The 21,683-nt window shown below is 32.5% G+C and overlaps 1 protein-coding gene across 1 annotated transcript in view; it reads left to right on the top strand.

The window, feature by feature from the left end:
• Positions 1-21,683, top strand: part of MBD2 (methyl-CpG binding domain protein 2) — a 71,715-nt gene that overhangs the window by 37,835 nt on the left and 12,197 nt on the right. The window contains exons 4-5 of the mRNA XM_074279394.1: positions 15,031-15,121; positions 16,264-16,441. Of these exons, the coding sequence (XP_074135495.1) occupies positions 15,031-15,121; positions 16,264-16,441 (269 nt within the window). The remainder of the gene's footprint in view (positions 1-15,030; positions 15,122-16,263; positions 16,442-21,683) is intronic.

Below are 21,683 nucleotides of genomic sequence, written 5' to 3'. Positions count from 1 at the left end.
TATACTTATATGGATTTGTTAGATTGTGAATGAGGATGGATTGAAAGTTGGATTTTAACCCATTTTTAAAATGAAGGAAAAAGTTACTTATTAGTGGCATATTGATCCTCAGTACTGTTTCTGTCACAAAGATTTCTGAATGTATTTACATAGACTATTAAATTATAGAAAATAAACATTTCTTATGAATGACCTAAATATTTTTATCCAGGATATAATTAATTTTGAAAAGGGAAGTTGTATTTCTTTTTTTTTTTTTTTTTTGTATTCATGAATCAGATTCTTTAATGGATTTCTTAGGGTCTACTAGATTGCAAGATTCTTAAGAGCAGGATCTATTTTTTTTTTTTTTTAATTTTATATCTCAGTAGTCTTGCACTCAGTAAAGGTTTTGACAGAATTTTGATTTATAGCCACCCTTCCCAGGTCCTTCACTTGATTCATCTGATTCTTAATGAAAAGCAGTTACAGTAGAATTCATACCATTTGCTCCTCTATTTTTTAAATTAATTTTATAATTATAAATTTTTTTGACAGTACATATGCAGGAGTAATTTTTTTTATAACATCCCTTGTATTCATTTTTCTAAATTATCATCTCCCTCTCTCTACTCCCTCCCCTAGATGACAGGCAATCCCATACATTTTACATGTGTTACAGTATAACCTAGATACAATATATGTGTGTAAATCCAATTTTCTTGTTGCATATTAAGAATTGGATTTGTAAGGTATAAGTAACCTGGGTAGAAAGACAGTAGTGCTAACAGTTTACATTCAATTCCCAGTGTTCCTTCTCTGGGTGTAGTTGTTTCTGTCCATCATTGATCAACTGGAAGTGAGTTGGATCTTCTTTATGTTGAAGATATCCACTTCCATCAGAATACATCTTCATACAGTATTGTTGTTGAAGTGTATAGTGATCTTCTGGTTCTGTTCATTTCACTCAGCATCAGTTCATGCAAGTCTCTCCAAGCCTCTCTGTATTCCTCCTGCTGGTCATTTCTTACAGAGCAATAATATTCCATAACCTTCATATACCATAATTTACCCAACCATTCTCCAATTGATGGACATCCATTCATCTTCCAGTTTCTAGCCACTATGAAAAGAGCTGCCGCAAACATTTTGGCACACACAGGTCCCTTTCCCCTCCTCAGTATTTCTTTGGGATATAAGCCCAATAGCAGCAATGCTGGATCAAAGGGTATGCACAGTTTGATAACTTTTTGGGCATAGCTCCAAATTGCTCTCCAGAATGGCCAGATTCTTTCACAACTCCACCAACAATGCATTAGTGTCCCAGTTTTCCCACATCCCCTCCAACATTCATCATTATTTGTTCCTGTCATCTTAGCCAATCTGACAGGTGTGTAGTGGTATCTCAGAGTGGTCTTAATTTGCATTTCTCTGATCAGTAGTGATTTGGAACACTCTTTCATATATATCCATTCATATGAAAGAGTGGATATGGTTTCAATTTTATCATCTGGAAATTGTCTGTTCATATCCTTTGACCATTTATCAATTGGAGAATGGTTTGATTTCTTATAAATTAGGGTCAGTTCTCTATATATTTTGGAAATGAGACCTTTATCAGAACCTTTAACTGTAAAAATATTTTCCCAATTTGTTAGGGAAGTTGTATTTCAATAAATTGAGAAAACATAACAGAGTGGACTAAAATGCATTAAGAAAGGCAATAAAACTCTTCTGATTTCACAGTATCTTCAGTCTGTTAGTAAATATGCTCAGAGTAGCTAAGAAACTGCATCTTAGCAAATTAATATGATCTGTGACCCCAAGTTGCTGACAATGCCCTCTTGTAAGAGGTTAACTAAAAGAAAGTAAAGCAAGGGGTAAATGTATAGGCTATCTCTGGCATTCTTCCCTAAGTTTATAACAATTAATTTCAGAGTAACTCATGCTTTGGATTTTTTCTTTTTTTTTTTTTAAACAAGACTCCTTTCACATTCATTTCATTCGAAAATACAATGAATGTTCTGGATTGAACAATAGGCATTTCTCCTGCAAAAGTTTTTCAGACAGTTCATGCTATAGTTAGTTTCAAATTAAATCCACAGTAAATTATAAGAATTGTTTAGTCCCATAAAGATAAATAAGACTTGAGCATGACAAAGGTGTCAGTATACATGGAGAGAAAATTTGGTAAAGAAACTAAAGCAATTGCAATAAGACTTTAGGAAAAAGGAAAAGGTCCAAAATAGCTCTTATGTAGAGCATGATAAGGAGGTATTGTAATCTTGAAAAATATCTTCTGTTTTTTGAGAGCCTAGTCTTTTATGTGTCACATGTCCAATCAAATTTTTTTGTTATGCCCTTTCCCTCTTTTCCCACCTCTCTCCCTTCTCCAAAAGCCTCTAAATCTGAGAATGTGTACAAAACCATATTATTTTAGCTTAGAAATTTCCAGGTTCCTAGCTAATTAATGACTTTTCACTTGTGACTTTAGCATTGGGATCTTCTACTACCTACCTGAAGAGTACTTCTTTATCCCTTATACAAGTACCTGAGCAACCCTGATCCAGAAATGTCTTAAGACTTCCAAACTTCTCAGGTTACCCCAAACATTAACCAAGACTCCATTCTTCTTGCCATGATCTAAAGACCATCATGCTCAAGAATCCTTGGTGATCTCCCTGACTATAATATATTTTTACTCTTCCCTCTGTGAAGGCACCAGACCATTCACTGTTCCTTCAGTGTGAGAAGCTCATTGGGCTACTCAAACACCCACTCCTTTTGTTCCCACCTCCCAATCCTTTAGATTGAAATACACACCTACCTTTTAAAGCTTTCACTTAAATATGACAAATAAAAACATTTAATGATTTTAGGAGTGACTGGATCATGTAATTTTTTATGTGGAGCCCTTATAGTTCCTATCAGTTGGTACCAATGCTCAGGGTATTTTTGCAGAGATATTTAACAAAGTGTTCTTTTTGCTAAGCATGGGTAATATATTCTCTCTCCCTAGTTCTTCCTTTCAATTCTCTCTCTCTCCCTCCTCCCTTTCTTTCTCCTTTTTCCTCTCCTTTTCTCTCTCTACCCTCTCTTCTCTCTCTCTCCCTTTTCTCCTATTGATATTCCTATTTTCATAATAGTGTAGGACTAAAATAAAGGAAATACAAATAGAGGTGAAGTACCCATATTTGTCTGGCAGTCTTCAGGGCATTATTTTAGAATTGTCTGATTACCCAGACAGTGTTGAGACAAGGTATGAACTCAATTTAAGTCTTCTTCATTCAAGGTCAAGTGTCTGTCTTATCACTATATCACTTAGTAAGGCAGCTGACTTATGATGCCTAGGTGATAAAATATCAGAGAGACACTATTCTGCTAAATAAATATATCTATATCTATATTATATTTATATATGTATATATCTATATCTATTTATCTATATAATATCTATATATATCTATATCTATATGTATATATCTATATCTATATCTATATCTATATCTATATCTATATCTATATCTATATCTATATCTATATCTATATCTATATCTATATCTATATCTATATCTATATCTATCCAGTAGTGTTACTACTGGGCTTATATCCCAAAGAGATCCTAAAGGAAGGGAAAAGGACCCACATGTGCAAGAATGTTTGTGACAGCCCTCTTTGTAGTGACAAGAAACTGGAAACTGAGTGGATGCCTATCATTTGGATAATGGCTGAATAAATTATGGTATATGAATGCTATGGAATATTATTGTTCTATAAGAAAAGACCAGCAGGATGATTTCAGAGAGGCTTGGAGAGACCTACATGAACTGATGCTAAGTGAAAGGAGCAGAACAACAGCAACAAGAAGACTTTTATGATGATCAATTCTGATGGATATAGCTCTCTTCAACAATGAGATGTTTCAAACCAGTTCTATTTGCTTAGCAATGAAAAGAGCCATCTACACCCAAATAGAGAACCATCAAAACAAAGTATGGAGCACAACATAGCATTTTCACTCTCTCTGTTATTATTTGCTTGCATTTTTTTTTCTCAGTTTTTCTTTTTTTTACTTCTTGACCTGATTTTTCTGGTGCAATAACTGTATAAATATATATACACATATTGGATCTAATGTGTATTTCAACATATTTAACATGTTGTGGACTACCTGCCACCTAGGGGAGGGGATGGGGGAAAGGTGGGGAAAATTTGGAACAAAAGGTTATGCAAGAGTCAGTGTTGGAAAAATTATCCATGCATATGCTTTTTTGAATAAGCTAGGTGCCTTAAGAATTAAGCTATCTTTTTCAAAGTATGAAAGAAAACTCCTCTTGTAGGGGAATTAATTTTGGGAGAAGAGAAACAAGTTCAATTTTTGAGCATGTTGGGGTTCTGATGACTATGAGAATTAATTTATTGGAATCCATTATTGCAGCTCTACATATGGGTCTTGGATAGAGGATTTCAATAGATAGATTTGGAAGTTATCTACGTAGATTTGATAAATGAACTCATGGAAGATAGTGAAATCATTGAGAGGATTAAAAAGAAATGAGGGGACTCAGGATAGAAGCCAAATATAGACAAATATGTACTCTTTTTTTTTTTTTTTTTTTTTAAAGAAAAGGCTGGTAAATCAGTTTAATTCAATTCAGTTCAACTCCTGGAAAAATATAAAATAAATTATCAAAGGATTTGTTTTTGAATACTCATGCTAAAAAGATGAAATTTTCCATAATTTTAAATCCTGTATATGATTTTAAAAAAAGAAAATCTTACTGCACAAGTGCCAGTTCATGTGAAAAAGGGCCTTGTTATTAGTGTTATATGTCAACCAAAGGAGCTAGTGTGACCTTACATTGCATTAATAGAAGTATAATGTCCTCAGAGTGGTTTTGTTGTTCAGTTGTTCGTTAATGTCTGACTCTCATGACCCTATAGACTGCTTGTCCATGGGGATTACTTGGCAAAAATGTAATTTTCTTCTGGCCTCAGACACTTACTACTTCCTATCTGTGTGATCCTGGGCAAGTCACTTAACCCCAGTTGCCTCAGCAATTAAACAAACAAACACACAAATAAATGAATGACTAAATAAGTAAATAAATAAAAGTAAGGACTCCAGGAAACCTATGGATTGGAATTGTACAGTCTCTAGAATATGACTGAGGTTATAAGAAAAAGGATCCTTAGGGTTGAACTAGGATGCAGCAAATATGGCAAAGGTCTTTTAGCACTTCATTTCTCTCCCCTTTTCTTCTTTTCCCTTTCCTCCCACCTTCCTATTGTAATGTGAGGCCCAGAGTCCTTGCTGCTACAAAATCCTGTGAATATTTTTCTTAATTTAGAGATGACTTTTTATCTCCATTCTTTTCTTTCTTGGTTTCAAGGATTTATGTATTTGATTCTTCCTCCCTCAACTGTACGCCATTGCTGCTAAAGTAGTCATTATATCTTTTCAGGAATATAAGACTTTTCTCTCTACTTCAAATAATCAGTCAGCCATTATAAATCCAATGATTATATCTAAAAATATATCCCATTTCACACTTCTAGACTAACACTTCTGGATGGCATACTCCTTCATCAGTTCTCAAAAATTTTGATTAGTCACTGCTTCTAACAGAGTTCTATAGTAGCAATCATCAACTATTAATGGATATCCATTGTATGCAAAACATTTTGCTGAATGCTATGATGAGATCATTTAAACAGAATTAGGTAATTACAGGGAATACAGAAATATGTTCATTTGTATTTTGTCCCCTACAAAGCTGTAAGTTCTTTGATGATAGGGGCTATCTCATTTCTTTAATTAATTGCTTTATTTATTTGTTTGTTTTTGTGCCCCTCACAAAATATCTAGATATCTAGATACTTTATCTAATTTGGGAAGGTAAAACTAAAATCTCTGAAACAGCAGGGAATAGTTGATTAGAGATGAAATACTATAAGGCATTTAGTAAAAAGGAAGTTCCGTTGTAAAGGAAGGTTTTGTATAACATTAATTAAACATTTACTATATGCAAAGATATAAAATGGAATACAAAATTATAAAAGATACCATCATTGCCTTAAAAAATAATTTTATGTCTACTTTAGACAGATCATGCCTGTTATATCATAAACCTTACTCTTTAGGATATATAATAGTGATAGAATTATCTTCTACTTGGATACAAAATCAAATTTTGTGGGACTGATTATGTGTCTTGATCAATTTTTAAACTTTTTAACATTTACTGTGTAAATATAAGATACTTTGATAGGTCTGTGATTAACTGGCTGATTGCAACAAAATTCTTTTTAAAATCTTTCTGCAAACTATTTTCTACATCTTCCAGTATTTTTCATGGTGATCCACCCAAATACTGAGGATATTTTTCAAAATTTCTTATTATTTGCCGGGATACTAGTGTAATTGACTGGTCTCTCTCTTTTACCTTTTACTATGTTACTGGTTTACATTATTGTTCAGTCATATTTTTCACAGAAGACCTCTTGGCTATTTCTGTGCAACTCTTCATTGGTGATATTTTGGAGCCTATATTCACTTTGTGTCTTTAATTCTTTAATAACTAATTCTTTGGTATTCTATAACTTAAAATATTATCATAGCTTCTTTGGAAAAAATACTAATATTAAAAAGAAGTGCCTTTACTTCAGGGAGAAATTTGAAGTCATTAAAATCACTGTACTATTTCAGAAAGTCAATTTTGCTTACTTTGTAACTTCCATTTAATACTGCATCTCATTGCCTATTCATAGAGTCTGTCCAAAATGGACCAACTCTAGATTATTCATCTGAGTGCACATTTTAAATTGAACTAGATATTCTTTGTCCAATTTTTTTTCCTGTATGAATTGTTAGGTTGAATCCTTGAGTGATTATTGTTTTAGTTTTGGAAATTTTGGAATATTTTGGAGCTTAATATAGTTAGAGCCTTGTCATCTGCAGAAAGCAACATCTGGAGGTTCTTACCATTTATAGAGAATTCATTGTCAGTATGGATTGTACATGGGCTATCTTCTCAACAGATTTGGAAAGGTATAAATTTCCCTTTTATGCTTTTCTTTATCAGAAGATCACTTAAAGTTCTCTATTATGTGTTCAAGGAATTTTATATCGTTTTTAACATTTGTGTTAGAGATACTTTATTGGAGGAGAGTATTTAAGGTGGTATTTTGCTTTACTAAATTGATTGCTTTTTTTTTTTTTTTAAGCCAATAAAAATAGATTGAGTTGAATCTTATATTCGCTACACTTTCAGTAAGTTGTGTGGCTGTCTAGTCTATTTGTGATTTACAGTATGTGAGTAAACATAGATATATACACACTGGGAAGGCTTATCCTATTTCCTTTGTGTATCTTTATCAAAGATCATCTTAATATCTGTCTGTCAGACTAACTCATTTTATAGACATGGGATAAACATGCACATACAGATCAATATCTCTTAATATTTTCACATCTTTTTTTTTGGTATTAGTAGTAATCAAATTTTTTTCTCAAAAAATTTTAAATTAAAAAAAAAATTCTCCAAACATTTGGTATAGTCTTGATTCTTTTTGCTATCTTAAGCGAGGCTTTTCATTTTTGTTCTCTTTAGTACCTTTATTCAGAATACAAATATGATGGAGTAGTAAGAACACTAGATCTCTGGAATAAGATAAGTAAGTAATCTGAGTTCAAATCCCTGTCCTGACACATATTAATTGTGCGACCTTGGGAAAGTCATTTAGCTTCTCTAGGTTTTAGTTTTCTCATCCACAAAATGAGGGAGTTGGATTAGATGAGTTCTAAGATCCTTTACAGTTCTAAATCAAAAGTCCTTTCATCTGCTTTCCAACAAATTGATAATTGTAATATTATATTAGAGTGTGAAATGTGGTGCCCCCACTATCATTAATGGAGAAAAAAGTATGTTATGGACTTTTTAATAGATCTTTTTTCTGTTAATTTTTTTGTCATACTCCCAATTTCATCTTTTGATACTCTTAGAATGATTTGATAAAGTGGGTGTTGTGCTAAACCTTCTATAAACTTGTTTTTTTCCCACTGATTTCCATTTTATAATATTATCTTATAACTAATCTTCCATTTTCCTCTTTAAAGTTTTAAAAAATTAACTTGTATTTTAGACCATCTTTCCCCTTGGCTTCCTTTCTGCTTGACAAGGAAATCAAATGTTTTCTACCTGAAGATATATCGAGGCTTTTTTGGTCTTTTTTGTGACAAGTGATTTACATTGGTTCCTGCCTTTAGAAAATGGAGGTAGTTGTGTTGATTTGTGTTCTTTTATCCATTCCCAAGTTTTAATATTGATAACTTGTTCAAATAGATCAGATTGCTTTTGCCTCAATTGCAGTCTTCTCATTTCTTTTTCTTTTAGTTTGGTATTGCTTTTGATCTGTGATTATAAGTTAGTGATCTGACTGTATACAGATAACCTGATTCAGAAATGACTCCCCCATTAGCAACTAGTTGTATGCTGTCTTGTTGAAACATATAATCAGTCTTTCTGCCAGATTTCCATTTAACTGTTACTTCTTATTGCATTCTGGCTTTATTTATAGCCAGAATGTGAAAATTGATTTGACTCAGTTGCTCCAGCAATATGTCATTGGACTATATTTAAAGTATCAGCAGTGATTGCCAAACCCTCGTGATTGCCTATTCCACATCTCTGTCACTAAAGAGGAAGGGGGGGGGGGGGCTATATAGTACTATGAGCCATTTAAAATGTTTCTTTGTTTCATGTGTTGCTTTGGCAAAAGAATTAATTACCAAGTGTCCAGTGTGTTGGATATAAATCTCAGTCACTTGGCTAAGCTGGCTCTTCGAAAAGAAAATAAAATTGCAGGGTTCTACTCATAGATTTTCCAGCATGGTAGAACCTGCCAGAACTTATGTTTTTCTGGCAGTTTTAAGAATGTAGTCACTTTGACATGCTGAGTCATCAAATAGGATTTTGAACAGGGCCAGAACACATTATCTACTGCAGCCTTATAAGATTGACTGTGCAAACTTTTTTTTCTTCTCCATTTTATACATGAGGAAACTGAGGCCCAGAAAAGTGAAATGAATTACTCATGGTCACATAATTAGTAAAGATCAAATCGAGGTCTTCTGTCTATAAGCCCAGAGATCTTTTAATTGTTCCCTATAAAGTGTCAGCAGCAGTATCACAGTGCAGTTCTTAAGTTTTCTGACTACTAATCAGATTCTAGAGATTCCCTGGATCTTTTGTAATTTGATATCTGATTGAAAGACTTTTCAGACAGAATTTTCAAATCTGTAATTCAGCAATTAGCTAGGAGAGACACCTTAGTATGTTTTTCCCTTTCATTTAAAAAAGCCAGCCATAATATTTATCATATTGGTTTTAATATAGACCATGTCAAGACAAAAGCTAAGTTCTTAAATGACACTTTTTTGAAAGGAAAATAAAAGTCATAAACACAAGTGTGCATGCACCATTTTGTCTGTGTGCTAGAGAAGAAAATCCCACTAATTATATCTGGGTAATGGAAAGAACAAGCACTGGTTGTGGAATTAGAAAACCTGAATCTGTCTTGCCTCTACTACTTGCAATCTTTGTGGCTTTAGGCAAATAAAATCTTTAATGGGACTACAGTTTTCTCAATTCTTACATGAGGGAACTGAATTTGATAACCTCTTTGGGACTATAGTTTTAAGTTTATGATCCTGTGGTCCTGGAAATATCATTTAAGTTTGGTAGCAGTCAGATTTGAGTATAGATATTGTTTTTGTTTAAGGAGTGTAACAAATCCAAATAAATTCTCCCATTTCTGAAAAATAACAATTTCACAACTGAAAATTTTATCTTTAAAAATTAGGTGCAATACTGTTTTTAGAACTTGTGAACTTAGAGAAATTTTCTAGGAAAAAAGAAAAAACTTCCAGAAAATATTTAATTAACTAAAACACTGTCCATCTTATGCCTCCATTTGGTGGTCCAAAAGAAGTTTTAAGTGTTTGTTTAAATTGTTTTACAAAGCTTATACAAAGATACATCCCATTTTTAATTTCTTGAGAACTTTAGCAACTTGCTTGATGCAATCACATAAAAAGTAAATCACATCTATGCTGACTTTCCAAACATGTTCTAACTTGTTATGCCTTCAAGGTTGCAACTTCATTATTACCTAAGTTGCGATTCATGCTTGTATCTCTAATGTAATAAGCTCCATTGCCAGATCTTGAAAAATTGGAAGCTTTTCAACTAGTCATCACAAAAAAATATAATAATACTATTTTAAAATACTACTGTGTTCACCACAATGTAACCTTGAACTTGAAGATTTTGTAGTTTATTTGAGAAGATAGTAAGTCAATCCCTTTGACTTGGTCATTCTTTGTTTTTCTTTATATTCTACAGCATATTGTTTTGAATATATTTGACACTTGATATTATTGAATGGATGATTTACAAACAATAAAAGGATGTATATATCTAAGAGCTCCACTGACAGGGAGAACTTTAGAGAAGGGAAATATTTAGAAGAGAATTTTAGAAGGGAATTGAGTAGTAGCAGCAGCAGTTCTGCTGTTCTGCTGCTACTACTACTGTTACTGTAGTGATAATTTAGAACATATGCCTCTGAATGCACACCATGCTAGAACTAGGCCAGAGTTCTTAAATGAGATCCCTTTGAAAAGAAAATAGAATACTATATACAAGTATATTTCTTTCCAAGTGCTTTAGTTAGTGTATATATGCTGAAAGAAAGACACCAATTATATCTGTACTATGGAAAGGACACTCATTGGATGTAAAGTACTTGAATTTAAATAATAGTTTTGCTGCTATGCAATCTCTATGACTTCAGGCAAAAACATCTCTTTACTAGGTAGTAGTTTTCTTATCTTTAAAATGAGAGGCTTCTGAGTGCTATTACAATAGTTACAATAGTTATGTACAATATACAGTGGTGGTAGTAGCAGTAGTAATGTTAGTGGTGGTAATAGTAGTAGTAGTTGAAGCCATGTGGAATGGATATATTTTGAGGAAATGAATACACAGAAGAAAGACTAAGGCCTGGGAAAGAGAAGAATTAGAGAACCCTGGCAGCCTCATGAAGGAGATAAGAAAGTACTCAAGGAAGAGGAGAGGAAATAAGGAGAATTAGGGGAGTGGTGTCTGTATAATTTGAATAAGGAGAGAATTTCAAATAACAATTGCCATTGAAAAGTGTTTTATGAACATGTCAAAGATCATCTGACAAAGCTTTTGGTTCAATTAGATGAAAGTCATTGGAGATCTTAGAACATTGTATTAAAAAGACAGACAACAATGGAACTAAATTTGCTCTACTGGAGATAGTATGTATAAACTGTTTTTTGGAGAAGGTTTGTTAAGAAAGGAAGGAGAAAATGAATATGTTTGAGCTGGGTCAAGTGTAACCTGTTTGTGTTTGACAAGAGGAAGAACTCGAGAGAATAAATCTGAAGGAAATTTTAATATTTAAAAAGTCAGATGGAAAGTTCATTCAATGACAAACTTCTGATATGCACAGATTTATTTATAAAAGAATCTTTAATCTTAAAGAGTTTCTAAGAAAGATAATGATGAATAAATAAGTGTTTGAAGTAGAATAGGAAAAGTGTTATGAGGATGAAATACAATGCTATGGAATTTTGTAGTTTGGAGTAATCAGAAAAGTCCTCTTGGAAGAAGAGACATTTACGTTGAAATTCAAAGGGTCAGAAGAATTTCAAAAGCCATTAGTGGAAAATGTTTGGGAAGTGGCAGGAACTGTATAAGTAAATGCCTTAGAAGGCATTTATGTGGAATGATAGTATAGTTTGACTAAAGCCTAAGGGAATTATTGTGGAAAAATGGATTGCATTTAGATTGTAAAAGATCTTTAAAGTCAGACTAATTAATGGTAGGTGGCTCAGTGACATTGAAATTTTTTAGAGAGTTACATCAGGACTATGTATTTGAATAATGGTACAGCAAGGTACCCTCATATCAAGGTATAGGATTGGTTAAAAAGGGGGAAAAACTGGAGGAGGAAAGATGAAAGAGGGCTATTTCTTTGGTCGAGAGAAAAGGGAGGTTTGAAAGAAAATTATTTCAGGGAAATGGGAGGGATCTTATTAACAAAACAAGAGGTCAAGTAATGAGAATTCCTGGGATAGCTAGTAGTAAGGAGGTAGAACACTGGTCTTGGAGTCAGGAGGACCCAAATATGACGTTAGATCTCTAACACTTCCTAGCTGTATGATCTTGGACAAGCTGTATGATCTCTCCCCCTACTCCCCCATGAGACTTTTGCTTCACAGAATCAGATTTTCTGATTTGGAAGAGTCCTCAAGGCCATTTTCTATATGTCAACAAGATTTATCTTTGTAGAATATGCTACAAGTGATTTTTTTTTTTTTTGAAGACTTCTAGTATTGGAAGACCTTCACTCCTCAAATCAGATAATTTCATTTTTGGATGAATATGTCAGGAAGTTTTTCCATGTTCTTAAATATTCAGATGGCTCGATTACCTCATATTCCCTCTAATAATGCAGATTGCAACCTTTCTATTTCTTTCCTTTACCCCCTCCTCTTAGTATGTGAGAGACTTGTCATTGTCCCATCAACTCACTTCTAAGGATCTTCCTCTTGACAGTACTACATCTATATAAGTAGGATACCTGAGTTTTACCTATGATTATCCCACACAGTTATCAGTGCTGTCTTTTTTAAAGACATCGTTTATTCTTCGTTTCTTCTGTAGTTCCATTTGTTATGGTGAAGCCTACTTATTCTTTCCATGTACTTCTATATACATGGTTACATGGTTGATCTTTTTTTTTTTTAATTTGGAGAATATAGTGTTTTCTCCTACCCACAATCATATAAAACTAGTTGAATACTAGTATTAAAAAGATAGAACTTTGTTTTGGAGAGAAGTTTGGAGCCATTAAAAGAACTTTGTGATTTACCCAAATCATTCTAACCCATTTTCCTTTTTCATACCCAACTTATCTATCTTGAATAGCTCTTGCCCATGTAAAAATACTTTATAGTCTAGATAACAGGTATTCTTTATCCACTTAGTTTTATGAATGCTTAGACAAATAATGTTTGTTTTTTGTTTTTTTTTGTTTTTGTTTTTTTTTAGTATTCAGTGTTATTATCCAGAAGGAGACTTTTAGGTATTCTTGGGCTTGATACATTCAGTGTAATATAATTTGCAAAGAGGCTCATTTGCGGACTTCCTTATCTACAAAGAATCTGTCTTTGACTTTACTCTGTCCTGGATCTCTTCCATGACTATGGCAAAGACCTTTGTGGTTTTCTTGTTTTATGTCTATTCTGATATGAAATATTAGATAACTATCAAATATGAGTATTTCTCATGTCTTTAAACTTTTTTCATAATTTTAATGTATAAATGGAAGATAACTTTTAAGGCAGTATTTTCCTTTGGTTAACATTTTCTTTACATCAGAACAAATTTTACCTCTTTAAAGTTTCTACAAATTATTCCTAGTGCTAGGACCAATTTGATCAAGTCCCATCCTTCTTCTATTTGACCATCTTTCAAATACTTTAAGATAACTATTATGTTCTCCTTAAGTTTTTGTTTTTGTTTTTGTTTTTATCCTATGCTAAAGCATCTTACGTTCCATCAACTAAGCAAGCCATGATTTTAAGGCTTTTACCATCCTGCTTGCCTTCTTCTGGACACTTTGCTGTTTCCCTCATCACTTTCCTAAAATGTGGCACAGAGAACTGATCAAAATATTTCATGTATAATCTGACCAGGGCAGAGCACAGAAAGAGTATTTATCTTTCCCTTTCTTGACAGTATGTCTCCTTTAAGCAGGCTGAACTTTGTAATCCAGTAAAACACTTTTTTTTTTTTTTTTTTTTTAAGATATATTGCTTTCTGTCCCTCTTGTGCTTATTGAAGGTTGATTTTTGGTTCCAACAATAAGACTTTACATTAAAAAAAAGTTAAACATCATATTAGAGTTCACACAGTATTCTAGCTGAGTAAAATTTGTTTCTGTTTCCTAATTAAAAAACACAAATTAGAAAGGGATGGATGTGCTAAGGGAATATATAGTGATAACTGTCTCAAGAAAGAATAGCTTAGAAATCTAGACTCAAGCAAATAGATATAGTTTAATAGGTCCTAAGGGCATTACTGTTTGATAACTGATGATTAGTAATGATGACCTTGAATTATGAAGATAAGATTTAATTTTGAACAGAAATATATAATAAATTTTAGAAATATTCTCATCAAAAATAGCTTTAAGCAACAAAATATTTTTCCTACTTTTAATGAATAAGCTTCATTTATCTGCAAGATTTGCTTATTTGGATGGAAGGCAATGTAGTAGATTAGAAAAATTAAGGGACCTGGAATCAGAATTCTTGGGTTCAAATCATGGCTTTGAACTGAATATAATTTATTTAAACACTAAGCCTTCATTTCCTCCGTAAAAAGGAGATTCCCATGTCAGTTGGTTGTTTTGAAGAAAGCACTTTGTAAACCCTAAAGTGAAAAATAAACATGTTAATGATGCTACCCAAGATGTCTAAATTAGCAAGGAATTACTGTCGATCTTATTTGGTTAGGTGAAATACCAAAATTTTGATGCAACTTAGATTGGATCTGTAGAATTTAAAAATGTTCAAAATATTATTTTTTTTGTAGACAGCTTTCATATTGAGTTATCTGTAGCCATGTTGCATGAAGAAAACAGTGACAAAATAGAACTATTATTTTAAGTTATCAGAGCTGTTTAAAATTAGAAATGCATGTTTTGAAATGTTTAGTTGATATTTGTATGTTTTTAGCATATTGTTATTTGAGGACATATAAGGCAAATTAAGCTTGTGTCCCTAGTATTCCTGTGGAATATAGTAGGCACTTAATAAATGCTTGCTGAATTGAATTGGAATGGCTTAGGAAGAAATAAAATTTTTGTTTAAATTTCATTATCCATAGCATGAATGTGCTAATTTTTTGTTTCAATCATATGTCAATTAATGGTACTTTTGCTTTTCAGCTTTTCTGGGAGAAGAGGCTACAAGGACTTAGTGCATCAGATGTAACAGAACAAATTATAAAATCTATGGAACTTCCAAAAGGTCTTCAAGGTAGCATATTTAGCATTATTCCTTATTGAGTACATGACACTTAAGGCAATTCTTTTTTAAGTCGAGAGGAATGAATTTTAATTTTAATATTGTAATTTGTGATTTTGCCCATTGTATGTATAAGTCAGAACTTTTACATTGTACCTATCACACTTGGGTCAGTGCCTGTCATGCCATTGTTTTTTTAGCAGTAGCTGCTGATGTGTTGTAAAGTCCACACTTTGATTCCTTAAGTCAGTACTGGTAAACAGGAATGAGGACTGACACACTTGTTTCAGTCATTTGCTACTGAAAAAATAGCAAACAACAAGAAGTGAAAAAAAATTTTTCATAGGAGTTTCTTTTGCTGGTGTATGTGTGTGATCTTTTAAATTTGTTTTTTTTTTGGAAAATGTGTGCAATTTTTTAATCTCTAATGTCTGATTTTCAAAATGTAAAATGTGAAGTTTCGTTCACAAATATCTATATGCAATTAGTATTTCAGTATTATTCTTTAACATTCATGAAAAGGATTGCTTTAAGCAATTGATATTCAATAATTTTGCATTTGTTGCTCTAGTTCAGTGTAAATAAAACTAAATTAAAATTTATAACCATTTCTTCTATCACTTTGGGTGTTTTTAAGAGGGATTTGAAGGATCGTAGAGTTAGAACTGGAAGGAGTTATAAAAGGTATCACTATAGAACAGAAGCCTTGATATAATGATTATGAGATAATTGTTATATATGATTATTACACAGGTGACTTGGAATAGAGATAGCCTGAAGGTAGTGTGGAGGTCTAGTTAATGCTAAAATATATTATAAAACTATTTGGGGTCCAAAGGACATATTAAGGATATATGTTACTTTAGAAGGGAATTAGATCATGAAAAGAGTAGATTTGATGACATATAGCCTATTTATAAAAGTATAATACCTTGAAGTCTTTTTGGTTATTTTAAATATTTATTAAAATGCTCAGCCATCTTTATATTATAATTTCATGTAAATGTTAAAAAAAGAATATATGTGTGTATGTGTACATATAAATATGTATATGTATATAAGCATCTAAGTTAATTTGTTTTCTGCAGCATATGTTCATACAATATTCCCAGATGTCTAATATGTCTTGTTAATTTCTTGCAAATTTTTTTTAGGGGTTGGCCCAGGTAATAATGACGAGACACTTTTATCGGCTGTTGCCAGCGCTTTGCACACCAGCTCTGCACCAATAACAGGGCAAATCTCTGCTGCTGTGGAAAAAAACCCTGCTGTTTGGCTTAATACATCTCAACCCCTTTGCAAAGCCTTTATTGTTACAGATGAAGATATTAGGTAAAATGTTTGTTTTTTTTTAATATAAATATATTTTTTCTTTGAATCAACATGATCAGATATTAACCTATCTCTGCTACTTGGTAAATATATAAATACATTTTAATGTTAGGCAAATCACTAATTCTCTTTAGGCTTAAGTTTCTTTTCTGTAAAATGTTGATCTAGATGGTCTGTAAGGTCCCTTCCAGCTCTTATTCTGTTCTTTGTGTTCAATGTGATTACTGATTTATGTTTTGATTTCTCCTCTATCAAATAATTATTAATGGTTGCCTTAATTTTCTATGTAATAGACTTGTTATGAGGATAAACAAGATAATAAGTGATGCTCTCAACATGTAATTGCATTGACAGTTATTAATACCATTAAGATGTTCGAAAGGATAACTAAAAATGAATTTTCTGTCCTATGATGTCTTTTATTTGGATTGTTTTTTCTTTAGTTTGTTTGTATAATTGTTTAAGTAATGCCTTTCATTGTGGTTTGGCATTTTTGTTTTTTGTTTTGTTTTGTTGGTTTGGTAGTACCCTTGCTTAAATTCATCCCATTTCTACTTATAGTTCAGATTAGTCTGTTTTGCTTTTATTTAATTGAAATATCTTACAAACATGTTGTGTTTATTTAGTTGTATTTCAGGAGGGAACTCTAATTTATTATTCATATGTGTAAGTACATCAGTTTGCTTCCTGACTGAGTAATTGATTTGGTGTTGCAGGAAATTTATTTTTTTTTACATGCCTAATTCAGAAGAATTATGTGATAAGGCATTATTGATTCTTCTGCTGTTGATAGATTCCTCTTCCTCTCCAGGCCCTCCTCAGGACTCATATCATGCTTCAGAAGACATTAAAGAGAGTCTTCAAGATTGTATTTAGTGCTATAGAATCAAATACTTGAAATAAATGTTTCCATTGGAATTTTATCTTCTTGTCATCTCTTTCATCTTTATGATCCCAAACATGTTTTCTACTTTAGAACGTAGCTAAAATCTTTGTGGTTTCTTTCTAATTTTAAACAATTGATGCCTTCCTTGTAAGTGTTAGAGCATTCTCTAAGATTTTATCAAGATAAGGGAGTGTATTGGCCAGTAGCTTCGTCACTTTTATCACTTTTTTAAATGAAACACACACATATTTACAAAAACCATATTGTTTTCTTTTCTCCATTTGATTTTTGTCTTCCTTTCAATTTCCAATATATATTTTCTCTATTATACTGTGTTCTTCCCTGTACCCTCAAATTCGCTCACGTTTAAGAAATTCTTAGGGACCTTACCTATCATCTTCTTTTTCTCAATCAAACTTCTTGAATAAGCAGCCTATGCTGATTTGTTTCACTTCTTGTCCTTTCACACTCTTCTAAATCCTTTGCAATATGACTTCTAACATTAATACTGTGATTAATAATGTAATTATTAATAATTAATAATTAATAACACGGTAAGGGCACTTAATGCTTAATATTATAAGGAGACTTCCCTCTTAATACTGTCTTCTCCCTTGGTTTTCTTGATGATGTGCTCTCTTGGTTCTCCTACCTATCTTCGCCTTTTCTCAGCCTCTACTTCCTTCACGTTACACTATACTCTTTAACTATGGGTGTATCCCAAGGCTCTGTCTTGGGCTCTTTTCTTTCTATAAACTGTAATGTGGTGACATCAACTGTCATAGTTTAATTATCATCTTTATGCAGATGGCTTTAGGATCTATATATCTTAACCCATTTCACCCCCTCCCAATCCAGTCTAGTATAATCTGGTTTAACTAGACTAGTCCAACTATGTAGGCAACTATTTGCTCATTGGGCATTTTGGATTGGATGAGCCATGACATTTCAAATTTAAGAAAAGAATGCATTTTTAAAATCCCTAGCCTTCTCCCCAAACCACCCTTCTCCCAAATTTCCCTACTTCTATTGAGGATAGAACCATCCTTGTAGTTACCTCAGTTTCAAAGTTGGTATCATCCTCAATTCCTCCTTTTCATTCTATTGTTATCTAGCCTTCTAGTTGCTTAATCTTGCATTTCTCTCCTTTCTACTCATAGTTAGCCCATACCCCCTTGTTCATTCCCTCTTCACCTTTGTTCTGCATTATTACAATAGTCTTCTAATTGGTCTCTTTTAGTCTCTCCTTACTCTACTATCTTGATCTTGTCTTGCCACTGGATGGATGACTGGAAGAGAGAGTGAGGCTCATGATTTTTTGCAATCCTGCCTAATTTAAGTCCAGTTCATACAGCAAGTTAAAAAAACATCACACCATGATGTCATTGGTCCTTTCAAAAACTACTGAAAATCTCAACACTTTGTTTTGAACTCTTTATTCTTTTATCTCTAAATTGAATCCAAAATTTAAAAACTCGTGATCTTTGAAATTTATGTCAGATTTTTCTCCTCTGTTTTCCTCATTTTTATGGGATATGCCCCTCCAGAAACGCAGTATAGTATATAAAGAATCCTGACATAGGGCCACAATTTATTGGGTTTCACTGGGATCTTGTTGAGGCTTTGTGAATATAACATGGTTGTGTATTCCAGTGTGGTGTCATGAGGAAAAGCACCTAAATTGCCATCAAAAGATCTGGGTTCAGTTTTGACTCTTAATACTGTGTAGCTGTGTGCTCTTTATATATATTGAATCATTATTATGAGTTATTCCCTCACCTCTAAAATGTTAATAAAATATATAGGGAAGACTAGAGAGATGTTAAAGAGAATGTATTTACCGTGGGAAGCAGTTTTAAATGAGTCATATGTATGACTAAGTTTTAAAATGTAAGTTCTGTATTTAACTTTTATATATCAATCTGTCTTTTATGTTGAGGGTGGATCACAATTGGGAATAGTTCCAACTTGCTTTAAAACAATTTCTAAATTATCCTTTAAGGCTTTCTAAACTAGATAACATGATTTATTTTGGCTTCTTTAACACCGAGATGTTCCAAATGCTTTTGTGTGTATGCTTATGTTAGCTCTTGTGCTTGAACGTGTGTGTGTGTGTTTGCATGCGCACATGCACAGCTTTGTTCATGTGTGTCTCAGTCTTTTCTGTTAATGAAATTAAATGAAAAAAATTCATTAGCCATAATACATCTAAGAATGTATAGTATGGGGGTTTTTTGGGTGTTTTTTCTTCAATGATGTAATTTTAGTAGTCAGCAGTCTCATTTACAAATTTTTTTTTTTTTTTTTTTTTTTTTTTTTTTGTAATTTTTTGAATTGTCTCAAGTTCAGTGTATGGGATTACCATCTTGAGAATGAGAATTAAAAATAGCCTAGGAAAGTGTATTTTAAGAGGTAACAGAACTTTAAAATTCAAGCTTTTTATAGTTCTCTGAAATTACAATGTCTTTTTTGTGGTTGGTTATTTGATGAAATAAAATAGCATGTTTCAATTGTTAACACAGTTCTTTTCCCCTTCCTAACCCTTTATGGTTGAACTAGTGTCATTCCTAGAGTATTTTCCCTCTACTAAGGCAAGCATTTTTCTACATGTGAATTGTTAGTATTTTCCCCTCTCTCCCCCCCCCCCAAATTCTGATACTTTTAAAATTCCACATCATCTACAAAGTATTTCCTGACTAACTGGAAATGTAATGGGTGTTTCCCCTCCCCCCTCCATTTGTACATTGTCTGAACATGTAATCTATGACTCACTCTTTACTCAAATTCACACTCAAATTCAGTTTAATATAGTGAAAATAACACTAGATTTGGAGGTAGAGGATCTGGATACAAATGCCACTTCATTCCCTGAGTGATGGACAAATCATGTTATTTCTCTGAGCCTCATTTTCCTTATTTATGAAATGGGATGTTGAAATGCTTGGTCTTTAAGGTCCTTTCCAACTTTAAATCTGTTATCTTAAATACTAGTATTTATGGTTTTTATAATTATATGTATGTATGTCAATCATAGGCCAGTTTCTAAGATAGGGTTTCAGTTTTAAATTTCTATGGAATTGGTACTTTGTATATATGCCATGCTCTACATTGTACCTGGCACAGAACTCTTTTAACAGATAATAGGAAATAACTCTTAGGTTGCATTGGTAGCAATTCCAAGGGAAATAAAAGAAAATAATTTCTCTATAATTAAAATTAGCATATTCAATTCAACAAACATGTATTAATCCAACTTGCATACATACATACACACACATATATATATATAAAAGTTACAATAGAAATGATATTTGTAACTAGCATGATCATGTCACAACTCTTTCTACACTGAGCTCAGATGAAACTTATATTGTTTTATCAGCATTAATAGTCATTATTTACTTGTCATTGCTTGCAACTTTGCCTCTTAGATTTACACAGTACAAAGGACTTACTCAGAGCAATTCTGTTCCTAATAGCTTCCTCCTTGCTAATCTGTCAAGTGTGATAGCTTCCAGATAGCCACTCTTAGACCTCATTGCCACACCGTCTCAGTAGATATTAATTGAAGTGACTTTATGATTACCATACTACAATGGCAAAGCCTTATGGGAAATTTTTTTTCTATCATTTTTATAAAGACATTTTAAAATTTATAAAGACATTTAAAAATTTTTATTAAAGCCAGATAGTCTTTTCCCTGTTTGCTTTCTAATAAGTTTTAAAATTACTTTTAAAATATGTAATATACTTTTTAAATCATAAATTCAAGAAAATGGTGATAGCTGAAAGTCTGAACTTTTAATTAAGAATTCAGAATTGATAATGTTTCAGGATAGAGAGAATTTTGGTGGTAGAAAGGTTAAAATAGTTAAATTACAGGAAAAAAAACAAACAAGTAGTCTAATAGATAGAAAGAAATTTTAGTTCATCCAGTAAGCAGATTATGAAAATATTATTTGCAATTGTTGCTATTGAACTTACAATATTAAATCAGCTAAGTGAAATAATTGATTTTTAAGATCATGAACTCCCCAATCAATCTAGGCAATAAATTCTTTACTACTACATATTTGAGTACATTTAAATATTTTTCATTGGTTTATTAGTTGGAACAGATGGCCTTTTGTTAGGATTACCAGGTGAGAACTCAGGTTGTCTGGACAGTGACAAGGTGAGAATTCAGGTTGTCTGGACAATTACAAGGTGAGAACTCAGGTTGACTTGACAGTTTTCTGGCTCAGACCTTTGGTTTGGGCCTTTAAAAAGGGAGTTTATACCTTAGGAATTCTAGGAGGAGCAAGCTCATTGGTTGAAGTGGTTCTTCCCAGAAGCCCTTGTATGATCCCACGCCCA

Source organism: Sminthopsis crassicaudata, chromosome 1 (genome assembly GCF_048593235.1).
Source record: "Sminthopsis crassicaudata isolate SCR6 chromosome 1, ASM4859323v1, whole genome shotgun sequence".
In the NCBI taxonomy this organism is placed as follows: Eukaryota; Metazoa; Chordata; class Mammalia; order Dasyuromorphia; family Dasyuridae; genus Sminthopsis; species Sminthopsis crassicaudata.
Note: the sequence above shows the minus strand (reverse complement) of the source record. Positions and strands in the feature narration are given on the sequence as shown.